This window comes from Amblyomma americanum, chromosome 11 (assembly GCF_052857255.1).
Source record: "Amblyomma americanum isolate KBUSLIRL-KWMA chromosome 11, ASM5285725v1, whole genome shotgun sequence".
NCBI classification, from domain to species: Eukaryota; Metazoa; Arthropoda; class Arachnida; order Ixodida; family Ixodidae; genus Amblyomma; species Amblyomma americanum.
In genome coordinates this window covers 42,912,985-42,928,538 of record NC_135507.1, presented here as the reverse complement: position 1 = coordinate 42,928,538, position 15,554 = coordinate 42,912,985, and the positions used below count along the sequence as shown (strand labels likewise).

The 15,554-nt window shown below is 46.3% G+C and overlaps 1 protein-coding gene across 2 annotated transcripts; it reads right to left on the bottom strand.

Moving 5' to 3' along the window:
• Positions 1–15,381, bottom strand: LOC144111107 (uncharacterized). 2 transcript variants are annotated; one of them, XM_077644244.1, is made up of 3 exons: positions 14,251–15,381; positions 8,881–9,105; positions 21–6,005 (listed from the first exon to the last, which is right to left on the bottom strand). In XM_077644244.1, the coding sequence occupies exons 1-3, from the start codon at positions 15,006–15,008 to the stop codon at positions 5,549–5,551; spliced, it is 1,440 nt and encodes a 479-aa protein (XP_077500370.1). In that variant the 5' UTR covers positions 15,009–15,381; the 3' UTR covers positions 21–5,548. The 2 variants fall into 2 exon arrangements, with proteins under 2 accessions (XP_077500371.1, XP_077500370.1); XM_077644245.1 differs by lacking the exon at positions 8,881–9,105 and having other exon boundaries at positions 1–6,005; positions 14,251–15,356.
• Between the last annotated feature and the right edge of the window lie 173 nt (positions 15,382–15,554).

Here is a 15,554-nt window from a genome sequence, read left to right as displayed (position 1 = left end):
ACAGTAATTATTTTTTTTTTACTTTGGTGCCAATGGCAACATTCCCTAGACAAAAAACTGCTGTAGGCAGGACCTCAGAATGCACTTCACAGACGATAAGCAAAAAAAAAAAAAACAAGACGCACACAGAGCAGCTCAACTGAGCATTTGCGGAATTCTTGTAGCGAGTTTCTCCGCAAGACTTTTCACCAGTGAAAAAGTATCATTACCAGACAAAGTCTCGCGGCGGCGGCTAGTACTGTGTAATCCAAGATTCGGCAATATCTGATTGGAGTGGCGAACACAATATAGTGTGTCTGCTATTATGTCTTCTCTGGTGGAGTGCACGTGACATCACTGCGTTTGGACTAGTCAGCGTAGCACTGCAGCAATGTCATGCTCAACATCATTGCATTTTTTGCAATCAGTGTGGTGTGGTGTGGTGTTAGACACACACCAATGCCATAGTACCATGAAATGTGCCCTAAAGGGCTGTCATCATGCAAGAAATGAAAGCCCCATAAATCATGAACTACAAACAGTCACCACCTGCCTTCAAGAGCAAACGCCTAGCAGGCTGCCAATCAGTCAACTGCAAATCTTTTATACTCAAGTAGCGAAAATAGTTCCTAGTTTGACTTGGCTTTGCTTAGTGCACACAAGCTAGTCACATCATTGCACAATTTCAGCAGTTGCCCTCAATACACAATCTTGAAGACAGGGAACAACCATCTGAAGTGCATGCAAATTAACAGGGCATCTACCTGTTTTCATCTTCACGATAAATTCGAGACTGCCATCTGGAAACAAGATCTTTTGGATGGAAAAAGGCCTTGCGGAGAATCAGACTTAAAGAATTCTAAAAATGGCCAATTGCTGCAAAGCAACAGTAAAGTAGTGGATAATCAATTGTATAGCAACAGGGTCTTCCTCTCCTGTATCTACGCAATTCGTTGTATCTGGAGAGATGTTGCAAATTAATGCATGACTCGAACATTCATCACTAGGTCTGCACAGAGTTAGAAGCAACAGCACTACCGGCTCCAAGAGAAGCAGGTGCAATGTGAGAAAGATTACCAGAATTGGGAAACACATCACAGGATCCAAATTTCGTCAAACCAGGTCAGCCCAATAACTGCAGAAAATGGCATTAAATGTGAAGAACAATCACAAAAGGCGGAAGGCTGAATTCAAGCATGAAAGAGCGGACACAGATCACACAAAGTCAGGACAAACTACTGAAAAGGCTGCCGTGAGAGCTAAATTGCACTCGCAGTAGTTTAGAAGTCTGAACACGTTTAATGCAAACAATGCCAACGTTGATCTGCACTTCAGAATGGCGAGTTTAGCAATACATTGTGCGTATTTCAGCCATATGTGCGTTAAAGCAAAACTTTCTTTGGATCAACCCAGAGGCGACAGGACTGCTTCGGGGCTAGACAGCCTTCACCGCACATGCGTCGATGTTCGTTTCACACAAGCATTACCACACTGCGTCACATGGCACAGCTGACAGAGAAAGTAACGTGCGTTTCTGTCGCCTACTCAGCCATAGGCACCTCTGTACACTACTATGAAGAAAGCCAAAGCGGAAAGGGAGGCAAACGCACCCCAAGCAACCGCATTCGGCTTTGATATCTATGTACAGTCTTGCTCAAAATTCCTGCCGCAGGGTTTGCCTTTTAATTGTATAGTCAAGTACTTATACACTCCTGAAGCTTGAAAAGCTCTGAGGAGCGAGAAAAGGCTTCTTAACCCCCGTCGGAGGTTTATAACTTCTGGTGTGCCGGAACTGAAGAACCACTGTGCTAAAAAATCTTAATTTTCAGCAAGACTGTAGAAGAATGCTGACAGCCACATCATGGCAAAATAAAGATTAAAAAAAACGAACTAGAGACATTGGTCACAGTACACTAGGACTCACCAGTTGTTGTCGTGAACAGAAAACGCACTGCCAACATTATCAACAAAAACCCAAATAAATTCATCAAAAAGGCGGTAAGCAATGTTATCGCCCAACTTCAGCACACAAGCATGGAAGTGGAATCTGCCACACCGGGAAAACCAACCAAACTGGGTCTGAACCAAACCTGACTGCAGTGTTGTCTGTCACTTAACAAGATGCCACAGCACCAGAACGGCACCATCGAATGCACTACGCAGTTCTCCGGGGGGAGCTAAGTTGAGGCCAGGCCATGAAAGATATCACAGCCAGCGTCAAATGCCATGCACGAACATACACTGCCACCAAGTTAAAAAGAAACAACAAATGCGGTGTGTGTCATGCCATTAGCTACACGGCTGACCTAAAAGTGCGAACTGCACAGCTGCTACAAAAGCACCCATTTCGATTCGTTCTGCAAGTATCCACCAACAATGCTTCACAGTTTTTGTTCAGAGATCTTTCAAAGCACACCTAAATGCCATAATCTGTCATGCCCAAATATTAAGAGTCATATTACCCCCGCTCATGATGAATCTCACTGCATACCATGCCAAAATGTGCCCAGATGCAGTCCAAAGCAATAGACATCAAGGGGACACACATTGCCTACGTTTACCACCAAGCAGACGGCGCATGCAGACACCTGGTTTAACTATTCATTAGTGTATATAAACAGTGCGACTACAAGCCGTTCAAGATTTGAGATGCAGTGAAAAGAAAACCACGACACTGTCAACTGAAGCTGTTGTTCTGAACTCAATGCACTGACTTGCTTTCCCAAGCAAAGTGCGACACCGGGCTTGCAACCGAATATATAACCAGACAGCTATCACAAAAATGATATGCACTTATCAGTAGTCCATTAGACTCCTTCCCACAATACCAACATTTTGTCAAATTAATGATTCATGGAGCAAAACTAGTGACAAGGAATTAAAAAGCACTATTAGTGAAAGTAACAATCGCAAAAAGCAGCATATTGGCTTTCTATAAAAAAATCTCTTCAAAACGCTATAAAAAGTGTGCCAGTTCAAAATAGTGACACACGTCTAAAATAAAAAAAAATTGTGCATAAACGATCATCATCATCAGTCTCACTATGCTCACTGCAGGGTAAAGGCCTCTTTCATGTGTCTCTAATTAACCCTGTCCTCTGCCAACTGCGGCCACCGCATCCCTGCAAACTTCTTAATCTCATCTGCCCACCTAACCCTGGTATAAAATAACACCAATGCCCTTGCCAGCCTCTCCACTTTTGCAGATTTTTCGTTCTTGACGTCACAAACTGCAGTACAATACCCAGTTATGTAGCACCATGACGGAAATGTAAGCATACCAGTGAGTTAGTGGTTGCTCAATCTCAGCCATTTTTCTCATCGCGAACAGTGGTGCTTCCACACATCAGTTCGGAACATTCATCAGGCTTTCCAAAAGCGCAGCCCCGAGAGCACGCACTGCTGCCAAGCGGTGATGGGCAATGGTATGCGTGACCGTCGACAACTACTGCACCTAAGGTCTTGGCATACTAGCTTTGGTGGCGCACAACTGCAGATTCCTGCAGAAGCACTGGCATTTCAACCAAAAATAGGACAAGCCATGCTGAAAGGCCTTTTCAACTTGTATGCAGAATGAGAAAACTTGAAATGCAGCTTGGTTAAGCCCTTGAAATGAATTCGAATCCACACTGCTTACCTAAACGCTCTCTTGTTAAGACTTTCCATGAAAGTGACAAGCCTATTAGGTTCATTCTGACCTTAATAAGACGCAAACCCAACAACGTGACAGGAAAAGTCACACTGAGGAATCTTTACGTGACTTGATGTAAGCCAAGAATACTCTGGAGGAAAAACACAACTTATGCAGAAGTGGAAGTGAATGACGATATAATGAAATTAACAAACCAAGGCATCGATAGAGATTTATAAAGGTGCTACCACCTAGTGGCAACAAGCACAAGTTACTATCACTCACATCGTGCTCTGCACTGCAGGAGCACTTGCATGTGTTCAAAATGATTCCTCACCACACAGCTGAGTGATGACATCATAAAAGACATGAAATGTGTAAAAGGATCATTGTCTTCACAGCCTCGAGGTGGCAGCACCATGCAGATGACTGTTTGTAATGTCCTTGCACCTCATCTCAAAACCAAGGGTTCCATTTGCCTTAGCGTTTTGCCTCCATAAAAACGCAGCCGCAGCGGCCGAGTTCGAACCCGGGAAATGATCCGGAGTTCCCGGGATCGAACCTGACCGCGGCAGCGATGTCAGTGCACTTTAAAGATCCCCTGGTGGTCGAAATTATTTCAGAGCCCTCCACTACGGCACCTCTTTCTTCCTTTCTTCTTTCACTCCCTCCTTTATCCTACTCTTACGGAGGCGCGGTCACGATACACAAGACAGGTACTGCGCCATTTCCTTTACCCCCAAAAAATTATTATTATCCCTTATATCATGCTCTATACAATTCGTTGCCATTTAAGCTTCCAGTGAAAAGTCACAACAACAAAACTGTTACAGTGATTAGTGTCCCTGTCAAAGGAACAGTTCCGCAGGCAGACTGAGACATGCAGCTAGCAGCCACCGACATTCTTGTTAAAGTGGGCTATTTACTGAATGTCCTCGGCACCAAGCCATGCAGCAGATGCGGTCTGGTTTGACATTTGCTAAGCGACACAATTGATCACAGCTAAGGTAAACATAAAACAGTATAGTAGATGCGCGTTTTCCTGCATCATGTCATACCTGTGAATCTGACCTCTCAAAGTAGCACACATGCAGTTTTAATTGCACATTTCTAATGGGCAAGTAGCTTAATACAATGGCTTCAATGACCAATGTGTTAAACTAGAAGCCATTATTACAAATCAACAACTCTTCTGCTTCCACTTGCAAAATGTTCTGCCCACTCGGCAGCTCAACTAAGAGTGATCAAAGCTCCTCATAAATAATGTGCCCAGGATACCATTGTGCCATGTTCATTTTGTCGGATTAACCTTTCCACTTCCGCCACTGTCAGTCTAGTGGGGCAAAGCCGGCACCCTCAGAGCTGGGAGCGCAAATCAAGCTGCCGCCTCCCGAACTATTGACTGCCACAGCCAGGTTTTGTTCAACAAGTTTCTTTAACAACACATTGGATGAAACTTCTGAGATCATCAGCCCTAACTGGAGGTCCGCTTTGCATGCTATGTTCACTTCTTGACCCAGCCACAGGTCAACACAATCCACAGGAAGCTATGCAAGGCAGGCTCAAAAACCGGGATGACAAATCGCAACACTCGGGACCTGTTCAAATGCCTCCACTCTTGCCACAAGCAAACAGCGCCAGTCAACATCGCCAGACAGACCGTCTGGCCGAGTCCACACATTAACTAAGCCTCGGTCACAGTTTTCTAAGCAACAACTTATCACTGCAGCCTGAGGGCACGTTATGGCTATTTTAAAGCTTGATCACATCAGCACTGCCCTCAATACCTGTTCCAGCCACAAGACATGAATTTCAGGCCCATCCAAGGTCACTGAGATGGTTTGTCAACATGGTCGGCTTGCAGTGACGCACACATTTGCTGTCGGACTCCTTCAAAGGTCAACGTCGGGCTCGTCAGGCTCGTCGGGCTCATTGGTCTCACAGTTCAAAGTACCTGATCACCAGGTCAAGGTTCTGCTCCACCACCTGTAGACGCAGAAGGTCGATGTCGGCTCGTGACACAAAGTCGCACCCAAACACTGTTAGGGAGGCCAGGTCACTGTCGGCTGACACGAGTGACCGCAGCCCTGCTCCCGACACATATTCCACCTCATTCAACTCAAACTCGCGGAGGTTTGCAAAGGTTCCTGAAGCAACAAGGGCCTCCAGCAAGGAGTCGGTCAGCTGGCACCACCCCAGGCATGCCTCGGTCAGCTTGCCGCCGTCATGAAGCATCTCAAACAGCTGCTCCGGAGTCACTGTGTTCATCTCGTGCGGGAAGAATTTGAGCCGTTGTAGCCGCCGGAAGTGGGTGGGCTGCAGCGTGGGTGGCTGGTCCGAGAGAATCAGTGTCCGCAAGTCTTCCATTTCCAGGTCTGTCAGCATCGGGCAGTGCCTGCATAGCATGAAAGGCAGTTTTCTGCATTGCATCTCATTACAAAGCTTGCTTGCATTACAAAAATTGCATCAGAGCATCAAAGCACAACAAAGCAAAGCCTGCTGTGTGAGCTTACAGAAAAGACGCCAACAGCCTTATAAACCAAGCGAAGCACAGGGAAACGTTTACTTTGTTATTGTTGTTAAGCTTTTACCGTGTAAGCACGCATTTATACACAACCTCCTGGCGACTGCACCATGGGGGTGCGTTTTGACACACCAATGGCTCATTTCTGGAATGCACAGCACATGGATTTGCCTATCTGCTGTCCCGTAATCAGGACCAAAATTAGGTGCATCTAAATAGTAAGTCCACTTTTAATGATTTGCAATAGATGAGGAAGTAGATTGTTTTTGGGTTTGCAGTACGGATACTCAAAAGCAATGCAAACTCCTGACAGATGCATAAATTAAAACCTTGCTTGATTAAGCCAAGTGAATGGTTTATATAAACCATAAACCAAACCAAGTGAATGGGACCCAGAAAGTGGCATGCATTTGCTGTCATACTGTGAGCTCTCCTCAGATGATGATGACATGAAGGTAATAAAGATGTGACGACAACAAACAAATCCATGTTTGCTGACAGACACCACCCTCCTTAAAGAACTACCACACAAAGAAAAATAACTCGTAACATGATTGCTACTGTCTAAAACAAGATTCAGTGACACCGACGAGGTATTTTTATTTCATGACATATTGAGGTACAGAATTTGACAGTGACCCGATATCTGTATAGTTTAGGGCACTCTTTCTAGTTTTCCACGCAAACTCGTTTTTCAACTACCACTCCTCTCTAGTCCGCCGCTCTAGCGTGCGGCATCATTGCCACTGAGTCTCTCCTTAGGCGGCGCGTTACGCAGCAGCTGCCGCAGATGGACCTTGCTACATTCCTCTGCTCTCACCGTACTCTCCCTCCTCCTTTAGCAGAAACCACTCTTCAGATGGTTCCCACAGCAGCCGCCTACCGCTAGCGCTTCCTTCGCTCTCAGCACTCCTTCCTTCCATAGTAACCACCATCTGTATGCACATTCCTATGTTCTTTACATATTTTTCTCCTTCAAAGGTAGCCCTCTTCCTTCCCCACAGTAACCACAACTGGTTACCGCAAATGGTTCCAGAATAACCACCATCTGGGTGGTTCCCATGGCAACATCTGTACTTTTTAGTGCTTTATGCTATCACCATACATGTTCCGCATCTGCTAAACCGCAAGAATACGCAACAAATAAAAAAATGTGAAACAAATCGGAGGCCAGCAGTGCATTGCTAAGCTACGCCTGTAAAATGTCTCGCTAAGCTCCAGTTGATACAAGCTGATACTGGCCTGCACTGATACATTACCGCACTGTAATGACAAAGAGACTACTTTCACTGAAAAACAGAGCTTTTATATGCTACAAAAGGCAAAAAAAAAAATTGAACACACCTGTCACCACCACTGTCCAGTTTCAAAAGAAAACTGCGGCGCACCAAGAGACTTCTTTTCTAACGGATCCTGGAAGCTAGGCTACACAAAAAATGATGTCATCACCCTTTCTGGAGCAACAGGCCGCCAGCGTCCCCACTGCCACATACCTCAGTGCAATTGAAGTGTCCAGTCACCCAGGAAACAAGTTATGTGCCTTTCCTTTCTGTGCTGGTTTTGAGAAAAGTAAAGGTGCACAACTGCCTCAATTTGTAGATGGACACCACCACCTACTCACAGCGTGATGGAGGTGTCCACTGACCCAGTGAGCCAGTTACACTTGCTCTTGCATTTACACATCATAAGAATCGCTCAGGTGCCCTCCATAATTTCTAAGCCCCAAGTCAGCTTGAAGATTCATTTTGCGCATATGTGAATTTTATTCCATGGGAGACAACGTGCAGCATGAGACATGCGCACAATGCTTAGATCAGGTCTCTGCATCGGCGAACACATGAAGGCGGCCTGCCTTTTTCACCCGTTGCTGTGGCTCAGCGGTTAGGGCACTCAGCTACTAAGCCGAAGTTCCCGGGTTCAGACTTGACCGTGGCGGCTGCGTTTCGATGGAGGCAAAACGTAAAGGCACCCATGTGATGTGCAATGTCAGTGCACATTAAGGATCCCCAGGTGGTCAAAATTATTCTGGAGACTTTCACTACAGCACTTCTTTCACTCCCTGCTTTAAAGCTTCCCTTACAGTGTGGTCCAGGTGTCCAGCCAGATATGACACAGACACTGCACCATTTCCTTTTCTCAAAAACCACTCTTCAACAGATGGCTCTATGAAAATTAATACTAACACCAGAAACTAACCCACCCGTATTTCCGTGGTGGAATCACAGATGATGTCACAGGTTCGCATTACTCCCATCTTCAGTCAGTGAAACCCCCAGAGCAAAGGTATCTTTCTAGTGGATGAAATTCATTCAAGCGGGCATAAAAGGCAAAAAAGGCAACGGTAAATGTGAATAGTCTAACAATGCTGGACCCATGCTAAACTCAGGCTTCCGCAAGCCAATATAAAAAAATACGAAGCTGTTTAAGTTTATCTGAACGCTATAAGAAGACTTAAAGACCACACAGAACACACGCTATTGTCTGTTTGCATCTTCATGGCACACCAAGATTTTGATCAAACATGCACCAACTAGCCCCATAATGTGTTGTTCTTGACTGTACAACACCATCCTCTGCGTGCTTCCAGGTCTCCGCCGTCTAGAGTGTTGTATAAAAGGTTATGTGTTGTTCAGTGTTGCACAAGATCTTCAAGCTTCGGATGCTGCGTCGACTAGCCTGTGTAAAACCAGAGTTAGACAGCGTCGATGGTGTACCAGTGAAGCGTAGACAAGAGAGGGGCGCTCACTCGCTGACGGCGGCGACGTCCAGGTCGGGCAGTGAGAGAGTGAGGGTCTTCAGGTGGGAGCCCACCATCCTCAGCACAGGCTCCACCTGGCGGCGGAAGAAGTGTTCCGATGAGGTCGCAATCACCCGAATGGTCAAGTCCGTTAGCGACTTGAGGTGGCCCAGCGACAGGATAGCCTCCTGGCCCGTCAGGATGAGGCTGACACGCGTCAACGACGGACAGATGCTGCATGCGAGCACACAGAGGCAAGGGCAGTCAGCTCTGATGTCCAGTGTCATTGTTAAGAGAGGTAGAGCAGTTTTCTTTTGTAGGTGCTGATACGTTAACTTCGAGAACTGTATGCTTTCTTATTTATTAATTTTTCAGTTATAGATTATTATCTAGTAGCAGGAAAATTTTAAAATCTTGAGATTTTTGAGAGGAATGTGCTTAGACTGCATAGAAAAAATTTCACCTTCTCTGATAACTAAATTACCCAGTCCCTGTCGGGTCTTCATAGACTCACACTGAGACTATGCTACTTTCAGGGTCTCAGTAATTTTTCTCACCACCCACTGATGCCAGATGAAGCCATTATTTACCCATAAGCACCCTTAACTGAATCCGGTACGTGGACGGCCGACTATGCTTTGCAGATAAACAGATCCCAGCAGCACACCGTTTTCACTGACTACCAATGTGCATTGATGCATTTGAGAATGCGCGATGTATGCAAACTACACCTTTAAGCGGTGCCACAGAAAATTTGCACAAAGTCCATGATTTCGAAAAGCCACAACGACAGCCGCCCTCGAAAGCCACCAGAGGAAATTACAAAAGAGCAGACATGCTGCTTTGACTGAGCCAAACTAATGCGATATTTGCTCAAGACTACTGAATTTCAAAACCTGTGCATCGTTGTACCAAAGTAAATGGTACACTGGGGAATGATGTGCGTGCAAGACGCAAATGTTGGGCAAATGAACACAAGGGTGCCTGAGGCTTTTCTGAAAGTATCTGTGCTGTCCTGACACTCTCTTTCATTTGTTTGGACACTACTTGGGCCCTGAAATTCTACTGATATGAGAACTAGGTCTAAACAAGCAGGTGGGAAAAACACAAGCAGCACTATCTTTCCGAAAACAATGCAGTTCGGAAAACAGTAAGATAGGTGTGGATGCCACACTTCACTTGGCGACTAAGGAACTTCCGTTGACATCACTCTTGACCCATTTACAAGGTTGCCCCACATATGATCAACTTGTTGCTACTACTTTGAAGTTCAATATCGTGCAAGGTAGGTCTAGGTGGTAGGTCATCATGTAATACAGCGCACAAAAATTTGGGGGCCTTCTTAAATATATTCTTAAAAAGAAAATGCAATAGCATTTAGGTTCCCTGCTATATTGTCTACAATGAGTGCCTAATGTTGTTCTTGCAATTTTCCAACCAAAACTTCGGTTGGAACCGATTCCACTACCCTTATTTGGTATGCATGAGCCATCACCTACAATGCTCCAATGCCTTCCACTGGATTATCATACGGGATTATATTAACCTGACCCACTAAGCCATCATAATCCACCCACTATCTACCACTAATCCCCTCTAATTCATTTTCTTAGGTGGAGCTACTTCCAGAATTTTGGTAGCCCTTGAGAATTCTAGGGGCCCTCTGATTTTCCACCAGCTTGCCGCCTACCATCATGGATGCATTAGGATGACATCACGCATTCACGTGACCTCTCTCAACCAATCATCAATTGAATCCCCAGATGCCACAGTGGACAGTTTGTGATGGCGTCACAAGGCCGCGGTACTTCTCTCAGCCGATCATGGAATTTCACGACAAAGAAGCTGAGAATTTTTTGCGATTACAATCTAAATGCTACTGCATTACTAATACAATAACAAATAATTATAATAATACAATATAAGAAAAGATTGATTGAACACCAGCAGTGCAACTAACACCTGAAATAAATTGGAAAATTCCGCTGTGGACTTTGCCAATTCATTTCAGTCACAAGTCACACTCGTGTTCATGTAGTATGTGCTTCTTAGTGACCCGTATTGCTGTGCGCTGTATTATGTAATGGCTAGTGCTTAAGGCAACGAACCAAAGAAAGGTGTTTTTTTTTGTTCATGATACTTTACAGATTCCAGGTGACACACTGCAAGGCCAGGTAAATTGCCACAAAGCTGATTACAGACTGGCTTGGAAAAACCTATTACATTCATGCAGTTATTGGTAAAGTATTCAGCTGTCAGGAAGATCGCACAGAGATGATGATTACAAAGTTCCACATATAGGCCTGAACTGTTAGAGGATATCTGGGTCTCTACTAAAAACAATAATCCATATCGACACGTACATAAGACAAACCTGAATTTGGCAGTCACTACGATGGCAATGGCAGCATGAGTGCTGGATTTCAAGCAGATTATAACACAAAACACAAATAATCTGCACCAAAAACAGCTCTAAAAAATGACACAGTTATGACAATTATACAGCTGAAGGAGTCTAATGAACTTTGTGAGCCCAACACAGAACAGCCTAAAGATCAAAAACATTACATTAACTGTCACTGCAGCAGATGACTACGGGAAGTTTGGCAATTATTGACAGAAAAAAAAGGACCATGTGGAAGGCGCATGTGAACCATGTTTTGTACATGATAGTTACTGCAAATTTACTTTTCCAAGCCACGAGAAAATAAACACAGACAAGCACACCCAAGAGCCCACAAGTTCTTAGGCAGCTGCCACAGTGGCTCTGTGGTTACAGTGCTCGGCTGCCAACCTGAAACGTGACTTCGATTCTGGCCGCAGCAGTCGCATTTTGATAGAGGTGAAATGTTAGTAGCTCATGTTAGTAGCTCATGTACTGTGCAATGTCAGTGCTCGCTAAAGAACCTCAGGGGGAAATTATCCGGAGCCCTCCCCTATGAGGTTCCTTGTAGCCCGAGTCACTTAAAAAAAAATAATGCACGTACAAAACAATTTATTCAGTTAGTACTTCTGTTAGGGTGAGTTGGTTCATTTCTTCAACGGTATGCACCCTGCAAACAGAAGACAGGGATAAACGAGACATGCACAGAGCATAGCTTTGGCAGTTGTGCTCTGTACGTGTTTGAAGTTTATTTACTTTATTTGCATGAAGGAAGGTGGCTAGGGCAAGAAGCTGCGCGAGCAGAAGCTTGACGAGGCCCTAGCTCCAAAAAGCTGGCAGTTGTCAGCGGGCGTAAATTACACTAGCATATATTACGGACAGGTAAACAAACAAATATAAAAGCTCTAGCTTTAAACTTAGCCAGAATGACAAATGTCGTGAACATGTGTCACATAACTGAATACTGTTACAATGTCTTGCGTTTCTTCGTTTGTCCCCGTTTTCTTTGTGAAAATACATATTGTTGAAGAAAAATGTATGTAAAAGCCTTTCGTATTAAGTGGAACCAGTACAGACACCTCCATTGTTTGGTAAGAACTAAAAATTTCAGTGTACAGCTGCTACCTGCACTACAAAAGACAATAACGCAAAATAACCATGAGACCATGCTGCAAGGATTTGCTCCATGCATGATGACAGTAGCAATGACATTATGACCCTAGTAGTAAGTAATGGCTGACAGCTCCAAGAAAAAATGCTTAGGGTTATGCAAATGTTCTCGAATGTGCACCCTGACGATACCATCAGTAGAAACATCAGCTAGTGCACAAAAATAGGTCATAGTTGTGACCCGAACCCTTGACATAATACAGGAGTACCTACTGAGGGAATGAGTACATTACGAGCCGAGATAAGAAGCATGCATTCCTGCTGTAGTGTCATCAAGCATTTAGGGACGTGACTTAGAATTCAGGAAACATATACATGAAAGGCACACAGCATGTCAAAACACGTTAGTCCAGTTGTCACAAGCATGTGTGACAAATTGTCATATTTTAATCCCAGTTACTGCTGTGCTGTTGAATAGCGCTGCGATATCTTGTGTCCATGTACAAATATTTCAACTGCAATCTGAATTTAGATTTCTTCACCAAACACAGTGGTGTTGCACGTCGGCTCACTTCAGGACTAGGCTCACTTCCTGTGAGGAATACAAATTTGCACTTATCTGAGCATGGCTCAATAATTTGCAACTTTGCGAATGTTCCTGCGCTGTACTCATTGTAAGACGCCATCGGTGCCCTCAGACAATAAAGAAGATGTGAACAAATTGATTTCAGGTATTAAGAAACTTGAGATTTAATAAAACCAATGTGTCTCATCAATGGCAAGCACCATAAACACATACTTAGTGCTCAACAAGAAAGAATTCTCAAAGTCGTCAGTACTCTGACAAACAAATGTGCCTTTTCTTGCTTAGTTGCTGCTCAGTCAGTATGAAGTACTAAATCAACACATGGAAGCCTTAACTATGCATGATAAGCAGATAAGCACCATATGCAAGTACTTATCTTTTGTCAAAGGAGGCAAACAAACTCAAGTCAAGAAATGGAAAGATGGTTTCGATAGGAGCAACATTACTCTATCCGATAGCAGACATAATTAAGCAGCTAGCTTTCCAGTCGTGCTTTGCAAAGTACTTTACACTGCACTGCCCTTTGCAGTGGCATAAGCAACATGTCCAACCTTGTGAAACAAAACCTCAACTGCAGGCTACTGGTAGCACATGCATCGCCGAGCTGGTTCAGGAACCCTTGACCAATGGTGCGGAGAGTGCATGATAAAATTCGGAGAGATCGCACAACACTACAGACCAGAGCGCAGGCTGGTGCCACCACCAGACGCGTCGCTAGATAATAAAAAGCAATAGCCTGGAGGCGACTCCAAACCTATGGATACCCAAATCCAGTTCTCGTGAACGTAATGTTCCCGCAAATAAGATTGGTTCAGTGTCATCACTGCGGTGAGAGGGGGTCCCTCGACCATATCGTCTGGAAATGCTCTTTTTCCCCAGGAAGGGCACTGAATATCGATAGTGAAGAAGCCTGGGAAGCCCTGCTGCATAGCTCAGACCCCGAGACTTAGCGGAAACTCGTCCTAGCTGAGGAGGCCGCCGAGGAACAAGACATCCCGGCCAGCATCCAAGGCACTGTTTCCCCCTGACATCCTCGGCCGCAGGCCGAGGGTGTTGGAGCACGCACCTTCTCTGTTGGAACATAAAAGTTTGTTCTTTCTCTCTCGCTACAGTCAACGGCAGGAAGCCGACCCTGCGACAGGCACCAAAACAACGCACTCGCGTTGTATGGTAAAACTTCTTGTTTTGGCCTGATCCAGACTTGGTAATCACCCGTTACGCAGGGTTTAGGCTGCATCAGCCTCAACACCACACAGAAGCAACAAATGCGCGAAGTGCACCAGTAAAAGCTGCACTATACCTGACGATGTGCGGCAGCGCGGTGGTGCATTGCAGCAGCGGGCTCAGGCCGCGCTCCATGTACTCGACCAGGGACAGCTTGCAGCCCACCGGGAACAGGAGCAGGGCCTCGGTGAGGAACGGGATCTTGAGCGTCTGCAAGCGGGGCAGGCCGCGCAGCAAGTGGAACGGCGAGGCCACGCTGATGCGCGGGTCAAAGCACATGTCGCTCTCTAGCAGCAACGAGCGCAGCTGTGTGCAGGCCACGAGCAGGTAGAGGCTCTCGTCTGTCAAGCGCTGGCCGGACAGCTTCAGCTCGCTCAGCTCCCGGCAGTGCTCGGCGATGGAGCACACCACACGGTCCGTCACGTTGCACAGGCAGAGCGTGAGCCGGCGTAGCCGCGGCAGCTTGCACAGGGCCTCGACCAGCGGCGTGTCGTCCTGGTGCACGGAGCCGACGAGCGAGAGCTCCACTAGCTGCTTACCATGTTCCGAGATCTGGCGCAGGAGGCGCGGAAGCCGCGACGGCTTGTTGAAGGGAAGGTGACAGTCGATGAAGCTCAGCCTGATGCGGCGCAGGCGGTGCGTCAGCAGGTGGTGCACCGAAGTGAAGTTGGACTGAGTGTACGACTGCAGCACGTCCACCAAATCCTCGCTCACGTGCGGCGGGAATACGCTGGTCGCTGCGTCTTCGTGCGCCGGGCACAGCGAGTGGATGGCGCGGGCGACGTAGACGACGCAGAGGCGGTACAGCGGCTTGGGTGTCTTGCGCCGCGGCATGGCCGTTCCGCGGTTTCGGCGCCCCTGGACGGGTTTCCGCTCTTACTCTTCTTCACGGGTCGTCTCTTTCTCGTTCGCTGCGCCGTAGACGCTGTCACACGGCGGCCTGGCGACGGTGGGGCAGGGTTCGTTGACACCTCCACCACCGCTCCGTAGATGCAGGCTCCTCCTCATGCTTGACACTACCGGAAAGGTTCGACGCGGAGCGTCAACCTGCCGGGCATCCCCGACGCCGCTGATGCCGTTTGCGGAGTACTTCGGTCTGTGCCCACCTAGAAACCGTGACCCAGAAGCTGCAGCCACTCGAGCCCTCGACACAGTCGCTGTGCGCCTCTACGCTGCGGCCCTACAGATGGCAGCAGCGCAGCTGTGTGGAAAAGAAAACGAGCATTGATCGCTGTTTACCGGTCTTGTTTGCTGCGTTTGTCTGTCAAGTTGTTGTCTTTGAGCATGATTGCTTTCCGAAATGTTCACAGCCTCTCAGACTGTTATCTCCATTAGATTTTGTTTTTATATTTAGCGCCTTACCGGTCTTTGTTATTGTTA

Bases quoted from the DNA above. Each gene is read 5' to 3' on its own strand.
- LOC144111107 (XM_077644244.1), bottom strand. From the start codon at position 15,008: ATGCCGCGGCGCAAGACACCCAAGCCGCTGTACCGCCTCTGCGTCGTC. The intron at 9,106-14,250 runs GTATAGTGCAGC...GCTCGCATGCAG, and splicing joins GCGCTGCCGCACATCGTCAG to CATCTGTCCGTCGTTGACGC. The intron at 6,006-8,880 runs GTGAGCGCCCCT...CATGCTATGCAG, and splicing joins GACGTCGCCGCCGTCAGCGA to GCACTGCCCGATGCTGACAG.